Genomic DNA, 17467 nt, shown 5'->3' with positions numbered 1-17467 from the left:
GCAGCGTCCCACGATACGCGCACGCGCACGTCTCTAAGCCTCTTTGACGCTTTACTACACCATGTGGATGTCTACAGTGTGGATGTTACGTTGATGTTATTATCGTTGAAAAAAATAGCCAAAATTGCAACAACAACAAAAATCTGTTATTTATAACTGCTTAAGTGCCACAAGTTAATATGGTCATTAAAGACCTTAGATATGTTTGACAATGGTGAATTATCAGAATCCAATCTGCGTGTGCACATGCATATTATACATGCTATTTCTTACTAAGGTGGCACTGATGTGTCAGTGATTTCCTTGATTTACATTTGATATTGCTATTTAAAGAAGAAACAACGTGGAAGTAAACTATAGCAAGTGTAACACATGAACATTATGATTTGCTATTGTCATTTGGGTGTACTGCTGAAATTATGTAAGCTATGCATCTATTTAGACTAAAAAATTGCATGAGAACATACATATGAGTAACTTATTTGCAGATTATGTGTTATGTGTAGCTCAATATGTGTTTGAAAGCCAGTTGCGTCTTATGAAATTTCTGTGTGGAAGTAATGAATTCTGTTCTGTATTTGTTGCATCATCTCTTTGATGTTGGAGAAGAAAAAAACATAATATATTTGATTCTATTATTTTCTTGTTGTCTTGAAAACGTGACACTAACTGGGCATTCTGTAGATCCATTTGTCATAGATATATGTGCCAGGTCTCTAAAGACCCGAGTATGTAATAATACTTTTTTAAACACCCTTGCATTTAAGGGTTATGACAATTACTTTGTTGCTTATTCCACTACCCGTTAAACCACATACAACCAAAGAGTGTAACGGGACACTATGGAATGATTTTCCGGACATTATTCAAAAGGAATTGCAAATTGTATTTGCAATTGCGTTTTAAATTTGTGGACGCATAAAATGTGACATAATCCAAACGCAATTGCAAATCGCGCATTACGGTTTGCATTTTCGTTTAAGCGAACGCACAGTGACTGCCAGATTTCAAATGGAAAAGCAAAGTCTGTTTGCAACTGTGTTTCCCATATCTTACGAGTTTTGGCCCTGTCATATTTAAATAGCAATTTCAATTACCACGTCTGCTTTTTCACTTTCTCAGCGTCGCGTATGTAGCCAGCCAAAACTCAAGTGGAATACTAATTCCCTTAGTATTTCCATTGATGCCTTACACAGAAACCTGTCAATCAGGGTCAAGGGTGGGATTATGCTATGGGGCGTGTTTGTCTTGGGAAGAGACCACTCACAGTCGACAGTGAGCAAATCCTTTTGAATAATGTCCGGAAAATCATTCCATAGGACACAGCGGCTTTAAATATGCGCTTCATAATTTTGAACACTAGATGGCAGTAAATACGATAGAAAATCATTTCTTTAGAAAGGTCTATTCACAGCTATTTATAATAACTACTAACTACTTAATCAGAAGAGTACTGTACTGTGGTGTACTGTTAACCGTAACTAATTAATTTAAATTATAATTAGGTTGGTAAGCCTTTCATCACCTTTCATACCAAAATCTATCATCATTTCTGTTTGCTATGTGCTGTGCACACTACACAGGCACCTTTACATTGCGAGAGGATAAGATGAAATATGCGGTTGTGTAGTGCAGCAGGATGGCACCACTTTTTAACGACAAGGACTTGAGGGTCTCTCAAATTTGGGGACGTGGCAAGATGTGCCCAATAAAACGATCTACTGGCTGCACCGCGACTTCAAGCGGCGCATCAACCGCTTTTTGCGGACTCGCGCGCTGATTGGTTGCAAAAAACTCTCTAGCCAATAAAAAAAGCATGCGCTGAGTCAGCGCTGTATTAAACAGCGTTTCTATTCACATCCGGGGCTTGTCGTGCTGAAGTGGCCCAATCAATTTCATTCAGTTCACTGTTCGCCTTGTGATTGGACCGCAGCTCTGCTCCCGTCCGAAAAACGGTGTGGCAAAGGGGTGTGTGGAATAAACCAATTGTGTATGAGATTCTTGGACTCGTTGGAAATCTAGGTATGTTTCTATACGCTTATTGGCAAACATTGTGCATGATATGGAAATGGGTCATTACGTGTACGTTATGATGACGACTGAATGGTTATTTATTGGTCTGTCTCTGATGCTCAGATTATCTGGGTTATGCCTTCTTGTTGGAAGGATAAATGCAAATTTTAAACCTCCTTTTGTTTGCATATTGGTTGAATTGTAGTAAAGAGCTTTAGGGGTTTAGCGTTGTTTAGATCAGAACATCTCATCCCACTGTTTATACCAGTTCTACTGGAGCTCTTTGTAAAGTTCAACCTCTAATCTGGATATGTGATTTATTTTTGGTGTGACTTATATTTAAATGTGTCTAAAATGATTCAAAGGCATGTAGGTTATTGTAAAGGAGCAAAAAGAACCTTCTTTACTCAAGGTTATTCCAACAGGGGTCTTTAAGTCTCTTAGGGCTCTGTCTGTGGCCCATAGCTTTACTGGCTGTATCCTTAAAGGTGTTCTCCTAATAAACCTAAAAATTATATTTTGAACCATATGTATACATTTATGACCATTCACATGAGATGAAGACTATAGTTATGTCAGTAACATTAGAAAAGATTATTTATTCTACATTGAGAGGGTCTCCCCATGAAGGCTGCCATGTTAGGATCACATGACCAGCTGAATACTTCTCGATTATGGTGTCTTCATGTGCTTTCGGAATCATCCTACTTCCCACTTCTGAAGTGGTAATTACGAATATGTCGAGTTCAAGTGCTTTTTTGTTTTTGGAAAGAACAGGAAACACACACAACGCCAGGGTCATTCATTCATATTTCTTGAAGAACTTTTATTTTGACAATATAATACTGAGTTAGCTTCCTGACAATAATGGAATTTTGGTCAAATACAAGCTATTTTCATGATGTAAAAATGTACAACATGCATCAAATGGTTGCTAATATACAGAAATGAATATGACCGAAACAGACTGGGCTTGACTATAATGACTGCCCGATGGCCCGGGGCCAGGGTAAGAAAGATTCGGGCCAGTTGCTAGAACTGTCACATGCCCGATCAGGCCAGTACTGCATTTATAACATTAGTGCAAGCAAACAACAAGTGAGAGAGCACAAAAATTACACGGAGTGAACAAAATCTTCTAATGGCACTTTTCCACTGCACGTTATGGTTCAACTCGCCTCAACTCTACTCGCTTTTCTGAGCTTGCAATTCCACTGCAGTTTAGTGCCGCATCAACGTGGGTGGGATTATAGGATGATCGTCATAGTTGCGCCACCTCTACTGCCATGACATCATCTTAAACATGACACAAACTGACCAAAACAAAAACACAACCACTAGCTGTTAGCTACTAGTTCATCGTGCTGCATAAAGCAGTTGTTGCATGGTGATTTAACACAAGTGTAACAGTTAAATTGGCCTGGTTGTTTTAGAAGCAAGCTTTCAGTAGCTGGTCAACTAAATAAAGTGAAGTTTTCTAGCAGATTATAGAGTTAACGTAACAAAACGTACCATCCTCCATCGTGGCTGAGTCCAGGGCACTCTCCCTTCCATTGCTTGCCAGTTTAGATAGTGTCCATTTGGTTGAACCACTTCCATGTTTCCTTGATGTTTCTGTAGTCACTTTTAAGTGTTTTTTTACTTTTCCTTACACTGTTGGTAGGTCCGGTGGTAGCCGTGTGCAGCCAACAGCTGAGACACTTCCTGACAGACTTTTGTGTTTCGACTGTCTGCACCTCGTTTATTGACCACGGTGTGGTTTTTCGCACAGCCATTTCTTTTTACAATTCGAAAGTCGCGTGAACAAATGATAATGCTATCGCTGTTACTAATTTTAAAACTAGCAGGTTGATGTCACATTTTGGAAATCCAGTGACAGTGGTAGTGACGATTCTTCCTGACTAATCAGTGATCTGCATTTAATGTTGCTTTTGGAGTATACAGAGATACCATATGTGAAAAATTTCCCGAGAGATGTGTTGAACTGGATACCTACTTGGCTATTATCTCAGATTTAGCCCTCACCTATGGTGGAGCGCTTTACTATGAAATCTTTTTCAGCCAAAGCTGCTCTCTATATACAGCGTTTTAATTTGAAGCTGGATTGGACTGTGATTGATCTTGAGTTTATCAGTAAGCACTTCACATGTCATCAAGCTATTTTCTGCTCTGTCTGTGGATCATTCGTTCACTCCGCAAAACTGTGCCCCAGAACACCATTCCAAGCAACACTGGATTCCATAGCATCATCCTCCAAATCTGAACTTATATCTAGGTTTCCCTCTCCCCCACAGGAAAGACAAACTCTGCAGATTACTATACTCCAGTTTGTATTAATTTCAATGAGTCTGACTTTTTCTCAAAGCTATTCTCAATTTATTAAAACTGCTGGCAAAGGTGCCTGGCTCGGGAAAGCTGATATCACAGGCGCATTAAAAATGATGTCCCTTCATCCATGGCAATGGCACCTTTTCAGAATCAGGTAGTGTTCTAAATTATACTTCGCTGTTCGATTAGCTTTCGGCTGCATCAGCAGCCCGAGGATCTTCGTCACTCTATCAGAAGCACTTTGTTGGATCCTTCTCAAGAAATATAAATTCCCTTTTGTTTTACACATTTTAGATGATTTTCTCGTGGTCAACTTTCCAAAATCCCTGCCAGACCGTAGTATTTCCAGCTTAAAATCAGTTTTTCTCAAATTCGGGGTGTCTCTTTCTGAAGAAAGAACTATCGGTCCCTCAACCTCCTTAGAGTTCCTAGTCACTTTATTCATTTTAAAGAGGCCCTATTATGCTCTTTGGGATTTTACATTTCCTTTAGTGTGTAACATAGCTCTTTGTGCATGTAAAAGGTCTGCTAAGTTACAAAGCACTAAGTCCATGCAAAAGGGAGTTTTTCTCTCCCACAGAAAACACTGCTCAAGAACTACAGGAAACACGCTGTTTGAAGTCAAGCCATTTCTTCCATAAAGTATCTATGTCACTATGTAACACATTTGCATAATTGCCGCCTAAGGGCTACTTTGGCCTGGCCTCAAACAAACGTAGTTATAGCAGAGGCCAGGATGAGTTGGGTTAGTGTTGTCACCATGTCGAGAGGACGCTGTTTTCTACACTGTGAAAGCAAAACCTCTTTGTTTGGACTTCCAAAGGCAGACGAATTTAAGTATCAGTGGTAAAATTTTATTTTTACCACTATTCCTCAGCAGTACAAGCACAACCAATGCTGGATTTTCAAGACGGTTACTCCTGAAAGATAGGGCAGTTCCTACTTTGTTGGGCCAATCTGGTGCTTCAGGATCACAGCCTGTAAGTATGCTTGATTATTTGTGGATTTATCTTCTACCGAGAGTTCAATGCTGAGTTTTGTGTTGTGGGTGTACACCAAGTGCACAGCTGTAGGCCTCTGCTAACCTGCTAGCTAATGTTATTGTGTTGAAATCGTTTTTCTAATTAGCTGCAGGCTCACTTTTACCCACAATTGTGTAGAATTATGCAGATTGTTTGTCGTTCTTACTATCATGAATAGTGATCAAGTGTGGAGATGGATTTCTTTTTACAAATGGTATTTTTATATCTGCAATCCACAGTGGTGCTCGGCTAACTTGCTATGTAAAGTTATTGTTTTGGTAAGTGTTTACTATTCAGCTGTGGGCCTGCTTTTACCTAAAACTGTGTTACAAAATGGTTGATCTCAAGAGTCTTGATCAGTAAATGTTTTGTCTGGGTTTAAAAGTAATTTTGTATTTATGCTAATACATGCCTTTTTTTCCCCACAGATTTGTTTTATGAAGATGGAGATTAGGCCTCTGTTGATGTGCTTTGCTCTGTGCGTGGTCTATGCCACCAGTAAACCCACAGAGAAGAAGAAACGTGTCCACCAGGATGAGTCATTGAGCAGCAAGGAGCATGATGATGGCGCAAACTTTGACTATGACCACGATGCCTTCCTTGGCGAGGAGGAAGCCAAGACTTTTGATGACCTGACCCCAGAAGAAAGCAAGAATAGACTTGGGTAACGATTGTACTAATAATGACTATTACTAGCCTACTATTTACTGTAAATTGCACAGCAATTACTGTACTGTATACTGCCTAATAATTATTCAAGTGGTAGTGTGCTATGTAATTTCATGTGACCTCATCATGTTGCATGCAAGTACTGTCCAATTGTTATGGAAATGAAAATGTTTTTCAAGAAAAAAAAAATATATTAACATTTTTTACTTTTCATAATTAAATTTGTCAGTCCGATACTGTATAATGCAGCTGAAGTAAGCATAGTTTTGTAAAACGCTATTCCGAGCATAGCCTTTGGCTTTGAAATCTGAGTAGCATAGAAAGATTGTGATGCTGTTAAAGGGTTAGGTCACCCAAAAATGATAAGGCTCTCATGATTTACTTAACTTTAAGCCATCCCAGATGTGTATGACTTTCCTTCTTCAGCAGAACCAAAGCAAAGATGTTTACAAGCACATTTCAGCTCTTTTTGTCCATACAATGCAGGTGAATCGGTGCCATGAGTCTGCTGGCTATTTGATGGTCCAAAAGGCATATTTAGGCAGCATAAATGTACTCCACACAACTCCAGTCGATCAATGAATGTCTCCTGAAGCAAATAATACATAATAAAATGATAAATAAAACTTTTTATTAACTTAAAAAAATCGATGCTGCCAGCAGTCAACACAGCACAATGGCGCGATCACATGAGAAGTCTGAAGAACGCGCTTTGTATACAACAGAAGAATGAATGTCAGTCATGACTGTCATGAGTAAGGTCGTTTCAAACAACAATCCAGCGCTGGCCGGAAGCAATTATTTAAAGTTAAAGAGATTTTATTTATTTTGATTTGTTTCTTCGATCTATCGGTTGCTTCAGAAGACATTAATTGATCAACTGGATTCATGTGGATTACTTTTATGCTGCCTCAATATGCCTTTTGGACTATCAAATAGCCAGCAGTTTGATGGCACCCATTCACTTTCATTGTATGGACAAACTGAACTGAAATGTGCTTATAAAAATCTTCACTTCGGTTCTGCTGAAGAAAGAAAGTAATACACATTTGGGATGGCTGAAAGGTAAGTAAATCATGACAGAATTATCATTTTTGGGTGAACTATCCCTTTAATTCAGAAAGGGCATACACTTATAATTACTTTTTTTTTTCTTCCAGTAAAATGGTGGAAAAGATTGATGCAGACCAGGATGGCTTTGTCACAGAGGCTGAGCTGAAAGCATGGATCAAAAAGGCTCAAAAGAAATACATCTATGATAATGTGGAAAGGCAGTGGAAGGATTTTGACATGAATAACGATGGCATGATCTCCTGGGATGAATACAAGAACATAACATATGGCACCTACCTCGGTAAGAACCAAGAATCTCTTTCTAAACCAAGTTTATAAAATAGAAGAGCTAACTTATTGTTTTCTTGCCCAATTTACACAAAGCATGTACCTTAGGTACAGTGACCACATTTGTCTAACTGTAAAAGCTCAATGCTGAACATGAAGTATCTAAACTTTGTCTCTTGACACAAAAATAATAGATACTCAAGCTTAATAAATGTTAATAAAGTGGATTTGTACGGTCCATGTTCTTCTAGATGACCCTGAGCCTGATGATGGCTACAACTACAAGCAGATGATGGCAAGAGATGAACGACGCTTCAAAATGGCTGATGATAATGGAGACCACATTGCTGACAAAGAGGAGTTCACTGCCTTCCTTCACCCTGAGGAGTATGAACATATGAAGGACATTGTTGTGTTGGTGAGTTTTGGCATGGTGATTTAATCCTAGGTTAAAGTGAACAACATGCGTTTGCAACCCATTTTGCTTCCTTAAAGTATATTCTGGGTTGATACAATTAAGCTCAATCAACAGCATTTGTGGCATAATTTTTATTACCACAAGAAATTATTTAGACTCATCCTTCCTTTTCTTAAAAAAAAGTTATAGTGTGGCACTTACAACAGAAGTGAAATCACTTAACTTTTCTGAGTAAAGTTATCCAATTTTACAACTTTGTTGCCATGACAACGGATCGCAGTAAACCCTAAAACTGTAAAAACAACTATTACATAATTGTTTTATGATTACAATTTTTATTAAAAACTATCATTTAAACAACTTTATAGATCAAATAATACACATTTTTAACAGAAGAATTAATGTAAGTGCTTTTATAAAATTATAAGCTTCATATTTCTGCTTTTAAACCCTCCAAAAATTAGTCCCATTCACTTTCATTGAAAGTGCCTCACTGTAACCTTGATTCTTTTTTTTTTTTTAAACGAGGGACATGTCGGAAAAAAAATTGTGGCAATCAACATTATGCCACAAATGCTGTCGATTGAATTTAACCCGGAATATTCCTTTAATCTCACAATAAACAGGTAAACAGTAAACAGGTTCGGAGTTGTTGATTTTTAGAACAGGTTTTTTCTTTAACCCATTTCACCATAAGCCATTATCTTGCTCCCTCAATTTTATTATCAGGAAACTATGGAGGATATTGATAAGAATGGTGATGGTTTTATCGACCTAGAGGAGTATATTGGTGAGTGACCTGAAGTATTAATTTTATGGTGTTTTAAAAGTTCCCAGTATAGTTAATATTGGCTGGGCTTCATCTGTTTAATATCAGGTGACATGTACAACCATGAGGATGAAATGGATGAGCCAGAATGGGTGGCGACAGAGCGTGAGCAGTTTTCAGAGTTCAGAGACAAGAACAAGGATGGGAAGATGGACAAAGAGGAGACCATGGACTGGATTATACCATCTGACTATGACCATGCAGAGGCTGAAGCAAAGCATCTGGTATACGAGTCTGACACGAACAAGGTGAGGCAACATCATATAGTACTAATAGTTAAGATTGTACTTTGAAGATGCATATTAGAGACATACACTGGCGTAATAATGTACAGATTTTGCACTCATGGAAAGAAATTGGTACTTTTATTCACCAAAGTGGCATTCAACTGATCACAATGTATTGTCAGGACATAAATAACATAAAAAAGTACTATTACAATTTGAATTTTTTTTTCAGAACTTCTTAAACCACTTAAAATATTTCTCATAAAAAAATCCTCCATGTACAGTAATGACAGCTCTGCAGATCCTTGGTATTCTAACTGTCAGTTTGTCCAGATACTCAGGTGACATTTCACCCCATGCTTCCTGTAGCAGTCTTGTTGCGCACTTCTCACGCACCTTACAGTCTAACTGATCCCAAAAAATCTCAATAGGTTTAACCCTCTGGGGTCTGAGGGTATTTTGGGCCCTGGAGAAGTTTTGACATTTGTGCTTTTTTTAGTTACTTAAAAATATATTAATGGCTAATGTCTGATAACACTGTATTCAGCACAAACTGTACTACAATAACATGTGAGCAACATGTATGTACAGGTTTGTATTTTTGTGAAAATAACGTTTATGCATGGTTTTTTTTAAAAACAAACATTTTAAGTCATAGAAATAAGGCCATATAACACATACTAAACATTTGTCCACTAGCCTTTTGAGAACTGGATCTTGTAGCCTAGAGTTTTTGCTACAAAATGATGTGAAAACCATCCTGATCACTCATTCATACAAAACAATATAGTAATTGAACGTTTGTAAGACACTTTTAGTGTTAGAAAGGTCATATGCGAGGAGGCGTGAACTATCATGAATATGGATTGTAATTCACACCTGAGGAGACAAAGACCCCTCCCCTGGGCCCATCAATGAGGAATGTGACAGAGAGAGAATTAATGTAAGGAGACTTAATGATCAAAATCATGTTTTAAGTTAAAAGAAGTAATCTGACTATACTTTTTCTTTACATAAAGACTTTACTTAGTTTTAAACCTACACTACCATTTAAAAGAAGTCTCTTCTGATCACCAAGGCTGCATTTATTTGATCCAAAAAACAGTAAAAACAGTGATATTGTGAACTCTTTTTAAATTTAAAAGAACAGTTTTTTATTTTAATATATTGTAAAATGCTATTTGTGATCACAGCTGAATATTCAGCATCATTACTGCAGTCTTCAGTGTTACATGATCCTTCAGAATTCATTATAATATGCTGATTTTCTAATATGGGCCTATTTACATCACATTTGACACATTTACACCCTAACAAATATTTGCAAGCACAAGCTTCATTGATGATAATGAGGCAGCATAAACACTAGTTAAAATATCATCTAAACATTCTTATTATTTTTATATCATATTAAATATCATATTTATATCATACAGCATACAATTTAAATGCCTGCTTTAGCCAAAATAGCATTTAAATGTAACTAAATCTTGCCTATTAGGACAGATTTAAAATTTCAATACTCTGAATCCTGGCTGGCAAATCTGGAAAAAAGTCCCACTAGTAAAATATATACATGTTTATATAAAATAGCATGTCAACTAATGTAAGTAAAACTAAATGACTTACTCGTCTGAAATTGTATCCTCGGCTGGATCAAGTCTCTCGTCAAAATGCAAATATTCATCAGAGTCCCTCTCTTCTTCTGACGAAAATTGTAACTCTTCATCACTATCCAGGAGCTTCCTCATACTGTGTATCGTGCCATCTTCCAAACGCACAGAAAAGTGAATGAACTTAATGTTTTTAAGGCACAGTCGGGGGGCGGTTACCCCCGTGGGTTTAATCACATTAGGGATAATTAGCTGAGCTAGGAGAAATTGTACATCGCTTTGTTTCATACCGATTACATTGCAGGAGAATAATGTTTTTTACATTTGAATTGTTTAATTTAAAAGTAGACATGTTAAGCTTTCTTTAGACATATGTTTCCTGTTTGTGTGATAAGTATTCGCAGAGTTTCCGTTCATTTTTGTGACGTGTTTTAGAATTATGCTCGCAAACACGAAGACTGCTGAAAGCGCACCCTTTTTATTTTTATTTTTTTTACAAAAGCACAAGGTTTTGTTGTTATTGTGAGTATACACAAATAAAAGTAGGCCCTTTATAGTCTCTAATGATGTCTTACACTTATCTGTATGCCCCAAAATGACAGAGTATTTTATGTTGTTTCCGCTGTAATGCCAGAAACATCCAGCAGGACACGCTGGCTCGTCCGTCGATCCCAGAGGGTTAATATCCATAAGACTCTTTTCCAATTATCTGTTGTCCAATGTCTGTTTCTTTGCCCACTCTAACCTTTTCTTTTTGTTCCCTATCTTTTCACTCACTTTGTTGTGTCGATATAGTGACACCTCTGATCTTTGAGAAAAGGCCAATGGGAATTGGCGAGTGGAAGCGGTAATGGAATGGTAATGGAAGCGTATACACTCACCTAAAGGATTATTAGGAACACCTGTTCAATTTCTCATTAATGCAATTATCTAATCAACCAATCACATGGCAGTTGCTTCAATGCATTTAGGGGTGTGGTCCTGGTCAAGACAATCTCCTGAACTCCAAACTGAATGTCAGAATGGGAAAGAAAGGTGATTTAAGCAATTTTGAGCGTGGCATGGTTGTTGGTACCAGACGGGCCGGTCTGAGTATTTCACAATCTGCTCAGTTACTGGGATTTTCACGCACAACCATTTCTAGGGTTTACAAAGAATGGTGTGAAAAGGGAAAAACATCCAGTATGCGGCAGTCCTGTGGGCGAAAATGCCTTGTTGATGCTAGAGGTCAGAGGAGATTGGGGCCGACTAATTCAAGCTGATAGAAGAGCAACTTTGCCTGAAATAACCACTCGTTACAACCGAGGTATGCAGCAAAGCATTTGTGAAGCCACAACACGCACAACCTTGAGGCGGATGGGCTACAACAGCAGAAGACCCCACCGGGTACCACTCATCTCCACTACAAATAGGAAAAAGAGGCTACAATTTGCAAGAGCTCACCAAAATTGGACAGTTGAAGACTGGAAAAATGTTGCCTGGTTTGATGAGTCTCGATTTCTGTTGAGACATTCAGATGGTAGAGTCAGAATTTGGCGTAAACAGAATGAGAACATGGATCCATCATGCCTTGTTACCACTGTGCAGGCTGGTGGTGGTTGTGTAATGGTGTGGGGGATGTTTTCTTGGCACACTTTAGGCCCCTTAGTGCCAATTGGGCATCGTTTAAATGTCACGGCCTACCTGAGCATTGTTTCTGACCATGTCCATCCCTTTATGGCCACCATGTACCCATCCTCTGATGGCTACTTCCAGCAGGATAATGCACCATGTCACAAAGCTCGAATCATTTCAAATTGGTTTCTTGAACATGACAATGAGTTCACTGTACTAAAATGGCCCCCACAGTCACCAGATCTCAACCCAATAGAGCATCTTTGGGATGTGGTGGAACGGGAGCTTCGTGCCCTGGATGTGCATCCCACAAATCTCCATCAACTGCAAGATGCTATCCTATCAATATGGGCCAACATTTCTAAAGAATGCTTTCAGCACCTTGTTGAATCAATGCCACATAGAATTAAGGCAGTTCTGAAGGCGAAAGGGGGTCAAACACAGTATTAGTATGGTGTTCCTAATAATCCTTTAGGTGAGTGTGAAAGCGGCTTACGCTCGCGTCGCATGTCGCAAGTCGCCCACTGTCACCTCCTCTGGAGTCAGTAGTGATTGAACTTTTTGCGGCCCACTCACATCCCGGGCGACCTCAACCGTGCAGCGGTCGTGCTATCATGGCAGGTGATGCTCTGTGCAGGTGACGCTCAGGGGAGAATGGAGACTCCACCCCCAGGTGGTCCAGCTGATTTGGAGTGGATTCGTTGAAGCACAGGTAGACCTGTTTGCTTCCCGGGAATCCTCCACTGCCCGCTCTGGTATTTTTGACCGAGGCTCCCCTCGGCACAGATGCGCTGGTACACAGCTGGCTCCGGGGGCTGTGCAAGTATACATTCCCCCCAGTAAACCTGCTTGCACAGACCTTAAGGTCAGGGAGGAAGAGGAACAGGGGATCCTCGTGGCACCGTACTGGCCTACCCAGACTTGGTTCTCGGATCTCATGCTCCTCGCGACAGCCCCTCCCTGGTGAATTACTGTGAGGGGGTCCTCCTCTCAGGGATGGGGCACCAACTGGCATCCGCAACCAGACATCTGGAATCTCCATGTCTGGCTCCAGGGCAGGAAGCAGAAGACCTAAGTGTCCTACTACCGGCGGTAGTAGACACGATCATTCAGGCCAGAAATCCCTCTTCCTGAGGTGAAGACCACCGGAGATGTGCAGTCGGGTTGGTGCTTTCCTTCCTGAAGGAGAGATTGGAGGGGCAGCTGTCCCCCTCCACCTTGATGGTGTATGTGGCCACTATAGCGGCACAACGTGACGCGATGGACAGGTTCCTTAGAGGCACGAGAAGGCTGAATCTGGATCTGAAGGCTGGATCTCTCTGTGGTCCTGCTAGGCCTGCGAAGAGCCCCGTTTGAGCCCCTAGAGTCGGTTGAGCTAAAGGATCTGAAGACCGCCTAACTGACTGCGCTCAAGTCCATCAAGAGGTTTGGGGACCTGCAGGCATTCTCTGTCAGCGACACCTGCCTGGAGTTCGGTCCAAAGTACTCTCACGTGGTCTTAAGACCCCAACTGGGCTATGTGCCTAAAGTTCCCACGACCCCTTTTAGGGATCAGGTGGTGAGCCTACAAGCGCTGCCCCAGGTGGAGGCTGACCCAGCCTTGTCATTGCAATGTCCGGTGCGTGCTTTGCACATCTATTCTGGACCACACACAGAGCTTTAGATGCTCTGAGCAGCTCTTTGTCTGCTTTGTTGGACAGCGGAAAGGGAACTCTGTCTACAAACAGAGGCTTGCCCACTGAATCGTGGATGCCACCGCTTTGGCATACCAGGCCCAGGGCGTGCCTTCCCCTTTGGGATTATGAGCACACTCCACGAGGAGTGTGGCATCTTCCTGAGCACTAGCCAATGGCGCCTCTCTAGCAGACATCTGTAGAGCAGTGGGCTGGGCAACACACTATACCTTTGTGAGATTTTATAACCTCCGGGTTGAGCCGGTTTTGTCCCATGTGTTGTCAGGTGTCCAGGTATACTGCTTTTTCCCTCCCAGAGGGGGATGCAAATTCCAGTCACCGATTCTCAAAGATCAGAGGTCTTTGGGGCTCCCAAGAGCGACCCCTAGTGTCACTACATCGACACAATGTGGAGGTTACAACAGTAACCAAGACGTTTTTCTGTTTCAAAAGTGGCTTTTTCTTTGCAATTCTTCCCATAAAAACTGGGAAAACTGTTGTACATAAAACTGGTGTTGAGTGGGTAGAATTCAATTAAGCTGTCAACTGAGGACATGTGAGGCATTTGTTTCTCAAACTAGAGACTGATGTACTTATCCTCTTGTTTAGTTGTACATCTGGCCTTCCAAATCTCTTTATGTCCTTATTAGAGCCAGTTGTCTTTTGTCTTTTAAGACTGTAGTGTACAACTTTGCATGAAATCTTCAAGCATTGTATAGCTTTCATTCCTCAAAACAATGATTAACTGATGAGTTTCTAGAGAAAGCTGTTTCTGTTTTGCCATTTTTTACATAATATTGACCTTAAGACTTGCCAGTCTATTGCATACTGTGGCAACTCGAAAACAAAAGACAATGTTAAGCTTAATTTAATTAACCAAATAGCTTTCAGCTGTGTTTTATATAATGGCAAGTGATTTTCTAGTACCAAATTAGCAATTTAGCATGATTACTCTAGGATAAGGTGATGGCTGCTGGAAATGGGGCCTGTCTAGAGTTTATCAAAAAATACTTAGTACAAATAGTGATGGTGCTGTTTTTTTTTTTTTACATCAGTAATGTCCTGAATATACTTTATGATCAGTTGAATGCCACTTTGGTGAATTAAAGTACCAATTGCCTTCTGAGACAGCAAAATCTGTAAATTATTCCAAACTTTTGGCCACCAGTGTACATCTGCACACCTGGACCTCGATCTAAAATATATCTTGCATAGCATGAAAGTGTTTAGTTTTTATGATAAGTCAAAGACCATATATGTGATGCTAAGACCCCTTTTTACACCTGCTGCAATTAACATCCGTCTCATGAAAAGCTCAAAATACAGGGTGTAATACATCGGAGATGAATGAATGTGGCTTATAGACATTATAATGGAATTCTGTTATAATTTAATCTGTCACATTCTGTCTTTCAGGATGGCAAACTAACCAAAGATGAAATTGTAAACAAGTATGACTTGTTTGTGGGAAGCCAAGCAACTGACTTTGGGGAGGCATTGGTTCGACATGATGAGTTTTGATTATCTTATCTAGTATTATAAATAATTACTTTTCAACTTGATTTGTTAAGGAATATAATTTATTTTGTATTGCTTCATCATAATCCAACTGTAAACCCTCAAATGTAGTTTACTTTGTGATGGATTGTTTTCCTTTTATTGGCACATGGAGATTCATAATTGTTTTTGTTTTTAATGTAAAGTATGTTCTCTGTATTTGTTTTACTCAGTCTTTGGAATCACGGTCAATGAACAGCATTATCATTTCATTAACTGTTTATACTTATTTTAATGAGGAACGATATAGGACAAGTTTTGGGCTGCGACTAGGAAGACTTGCATTATCCTGCGAGACTCACATTTATAGTCACTAAGGTTGGGGTTAGGGCTAGATTTGGGTTAGGTTTTTGGGAGGTAGGAGTAGCGTTTCTGTGGGACTCCAAATAAACATAATAAACATTGTGTGAATGTTGCATGCAACTTTCGGCATCCGGAAGGTTCACTTTTTGACTCGACCCCAGTCTTAGGGTTTTATGCAGTAAACTTTATGTATTAGTATGAACTTTATACAAACTTGTTTAAAATGTATGCATGTATTTACAGTACATATCTATATATGGTTTTATACATGTATAGGTAATCTCAAATTTATATCCTGTGTATACTTGTTTTGGCACAAACTCCAAAATATTTTTTTGGCCCTAGATCATAAGAATAATTTTAAGACATCATGAGAATAATCTTAAAACAGTATCCATGTGTATTCTGCTGATATTTTTAGATGAACTCTTGTGTTATTCATGCACTCATCCAATGAATTTCTACTGCTATCAGACTCCCAGTTTCTTATTTTTGCCACTGTGCCTTTCACTGAATTTTGCCTTGTAATTTCTATACGATTTGGCACTTTAGTAGGGACTGTGTTTAGAACCTCAAATTGTCTTGCCATCAAATCAAAGATGTTACTAAAATGAGCCGTTTTATGCTTGATATTTATGGGTTGTGCTGAATTTAGCCACACACTGGTCACCCGGAAAATATCATGGTGATTATATAGTTACTGTAGTAAACCATGATACATTTTTTAGTAAGGTTAGGCTTAGGTGTAGGGGTAGGGGCTGGTGTAGGGTGCCTGTTGGACTCTAAAAATGCATGCAGCATCTAACGCTATTTGCAGTCAGAGCAAATAAGATGCTTTTTGCTGCTATTTGCACTTAGTGTAAATAGCATCTATCACATGTGTAAATTTATTGGATGTAAATTAAAATAAAAGACTCTTGTTGTTAAAAATGTAAATGTTAATTCTTCATTATTTGTGTATTTGAATTAAGTCTGACTAATGAAGAATTAAACCATCTTTAATTTGTGTAGCTTGGATGATCTTCTTGTCTTCGTCTTGATTGGCTGCGAGGTTGAGGTTTATTATCATAATAAAATCAAACATATATATATATATATATATACATGTTTGATTTATACATATACATATATACATATACATATATACATATATACATATACATATACATATACATATATATATATAAACATTTACACCCTTTTGAACAAAAATATTTACAATGAATAAAATGCTACTGCCCAAATCACGAGTAGGCTACATTTATTTCATTAATTGAATCTAGTTAACTTAGTCTAATACAGTGTATTATAATTGTTTTGTACACAAGTCATTATTTTCATACATTACACAAGCAATTAAGTTCAGCCTATTTACTCGGTTAATTTTAAAACGGGCCACTTACACAACAATACAGCGTTGATAACTTTTATCGATTCAAAATCAAATGTGTTCTCAAAGCACACGTCATAAAGCTGTCTAGTAGGTGCGCTTTGTGTTTTTGGCCACCAGATGGAAGTAAATAGAATCATGACGTTTTGAGTTCTGAACCCACTTTCAATACATTTGTAATGAAAGCTCCATTGCGTCAGAAAGATTTAACATTTCACTAGTTCCTAGCACTTTGAAATAATAAAATAAGTGTATAAATAAAAATGTAGGACCAAACATGGCAGACAAATGACACCATTTAGAGTGACCCTTATGAATGAATGCAGCAGTGGGTGTGTCTCCACTCTCCAATGAATTCGCGTCTTTTGTTTTTGTTTTTTACAATGACTTGTGATACTGATAAACATTTAAATACTCTTAAACCTCGGCAATTCCTCATTATATGTGGAAATATTTCGAGGAATAGTGAA

At 38.9% G+C, this 17467-nt stretch overlaps 1 protein-coding gene across 3 annotated transcripts; it reads left to right on the top strand.

Annotated features, from left to right (window-relative positions):
• The first annotated feature begins 1905 nt into the window (after positions 1-1905).
• On the top strand, positions 1906-16614 carry LOC127637485 (calumenin-A). Of its 3 annotated transcripts, none has more exons than XM_052118578.1 (8): positions 1922-2022; positions 5219-5321; positions 5792-6027; positions 7193-7386; positions 7625-7791; positions 8521-8581; positions 8669-8868; positions 15164-16614. In XM_052118578.1, exons 3-8 carry the CDS (start codon positions 5801-5803, stop codon positions 15266-15268), a joined length of 954 nt encoding a protein of 317 aa, XP_051974538.1. In that variant the 5' UTR covers positions 1922-2022; positions 5219-5321; positions 5792-5800; the 3' UTR covers positions 15269-16614. The 3 variants fall into 3 exon arrangements, with proteins under 3 accessions (XP_051974540.1, XP_051974538.1, XP_051974539.1); XM_052118579.1 differs by having other exon boundaries at positions 1960-2022; positions 5222-5321; XM_052118580.1 differs by lacking the exon at positions 5219-5321 and having other exon boundaries at positions 1906-2022.
• The last annotated feature ends 853 nt before the right edge of the window (positions 16615-17467 follow it).

The sequence above is a fragment of the Xyrauchen texanus genome, chromosome 45, assembly GCF_025860055.1.
Source record: "Xyrauchen texanus isolate HMW12.3.18 chromosome 45, RBS_HiC_50CHRs, whole genome shotgun sequence".
NCBI classification, from domain to species: Eukaryota; Metazoa; Chordata; class Actinopteri; order Cypriniformes; family Catostomidae; genus Xyrauchen; species Xyrauchen texanus.
The sequence above is the reverse complement of the archived record's forward strand: the minus strand, read 5'-3'. Positions and strand labels throughout refer to the sequence as shown.

Coding starts and splice junctions, on each gene's coding strand:
- LOC127637485 (XM_052118580.1), top strand. CDS start 5,801: ATGAAGATGGAGATTAGGCCTCTGTTGATGTGCTTTGCTCTGTGCGTG. Junction 6,028..7,192: donor GAAAGCAAGAATAGACTTGG/GTAACGATTGTA, acceptor TTTTTCTTCCAG/TAAAATGGTGGAAAAGATTG. Junction 7,387..7,624: donor AACATATGGCACCTACCTCG/GTAAGAACCAAG, acceptor ATGTTCTTCTAG/ATGACCCTGAGCCTGATGAT.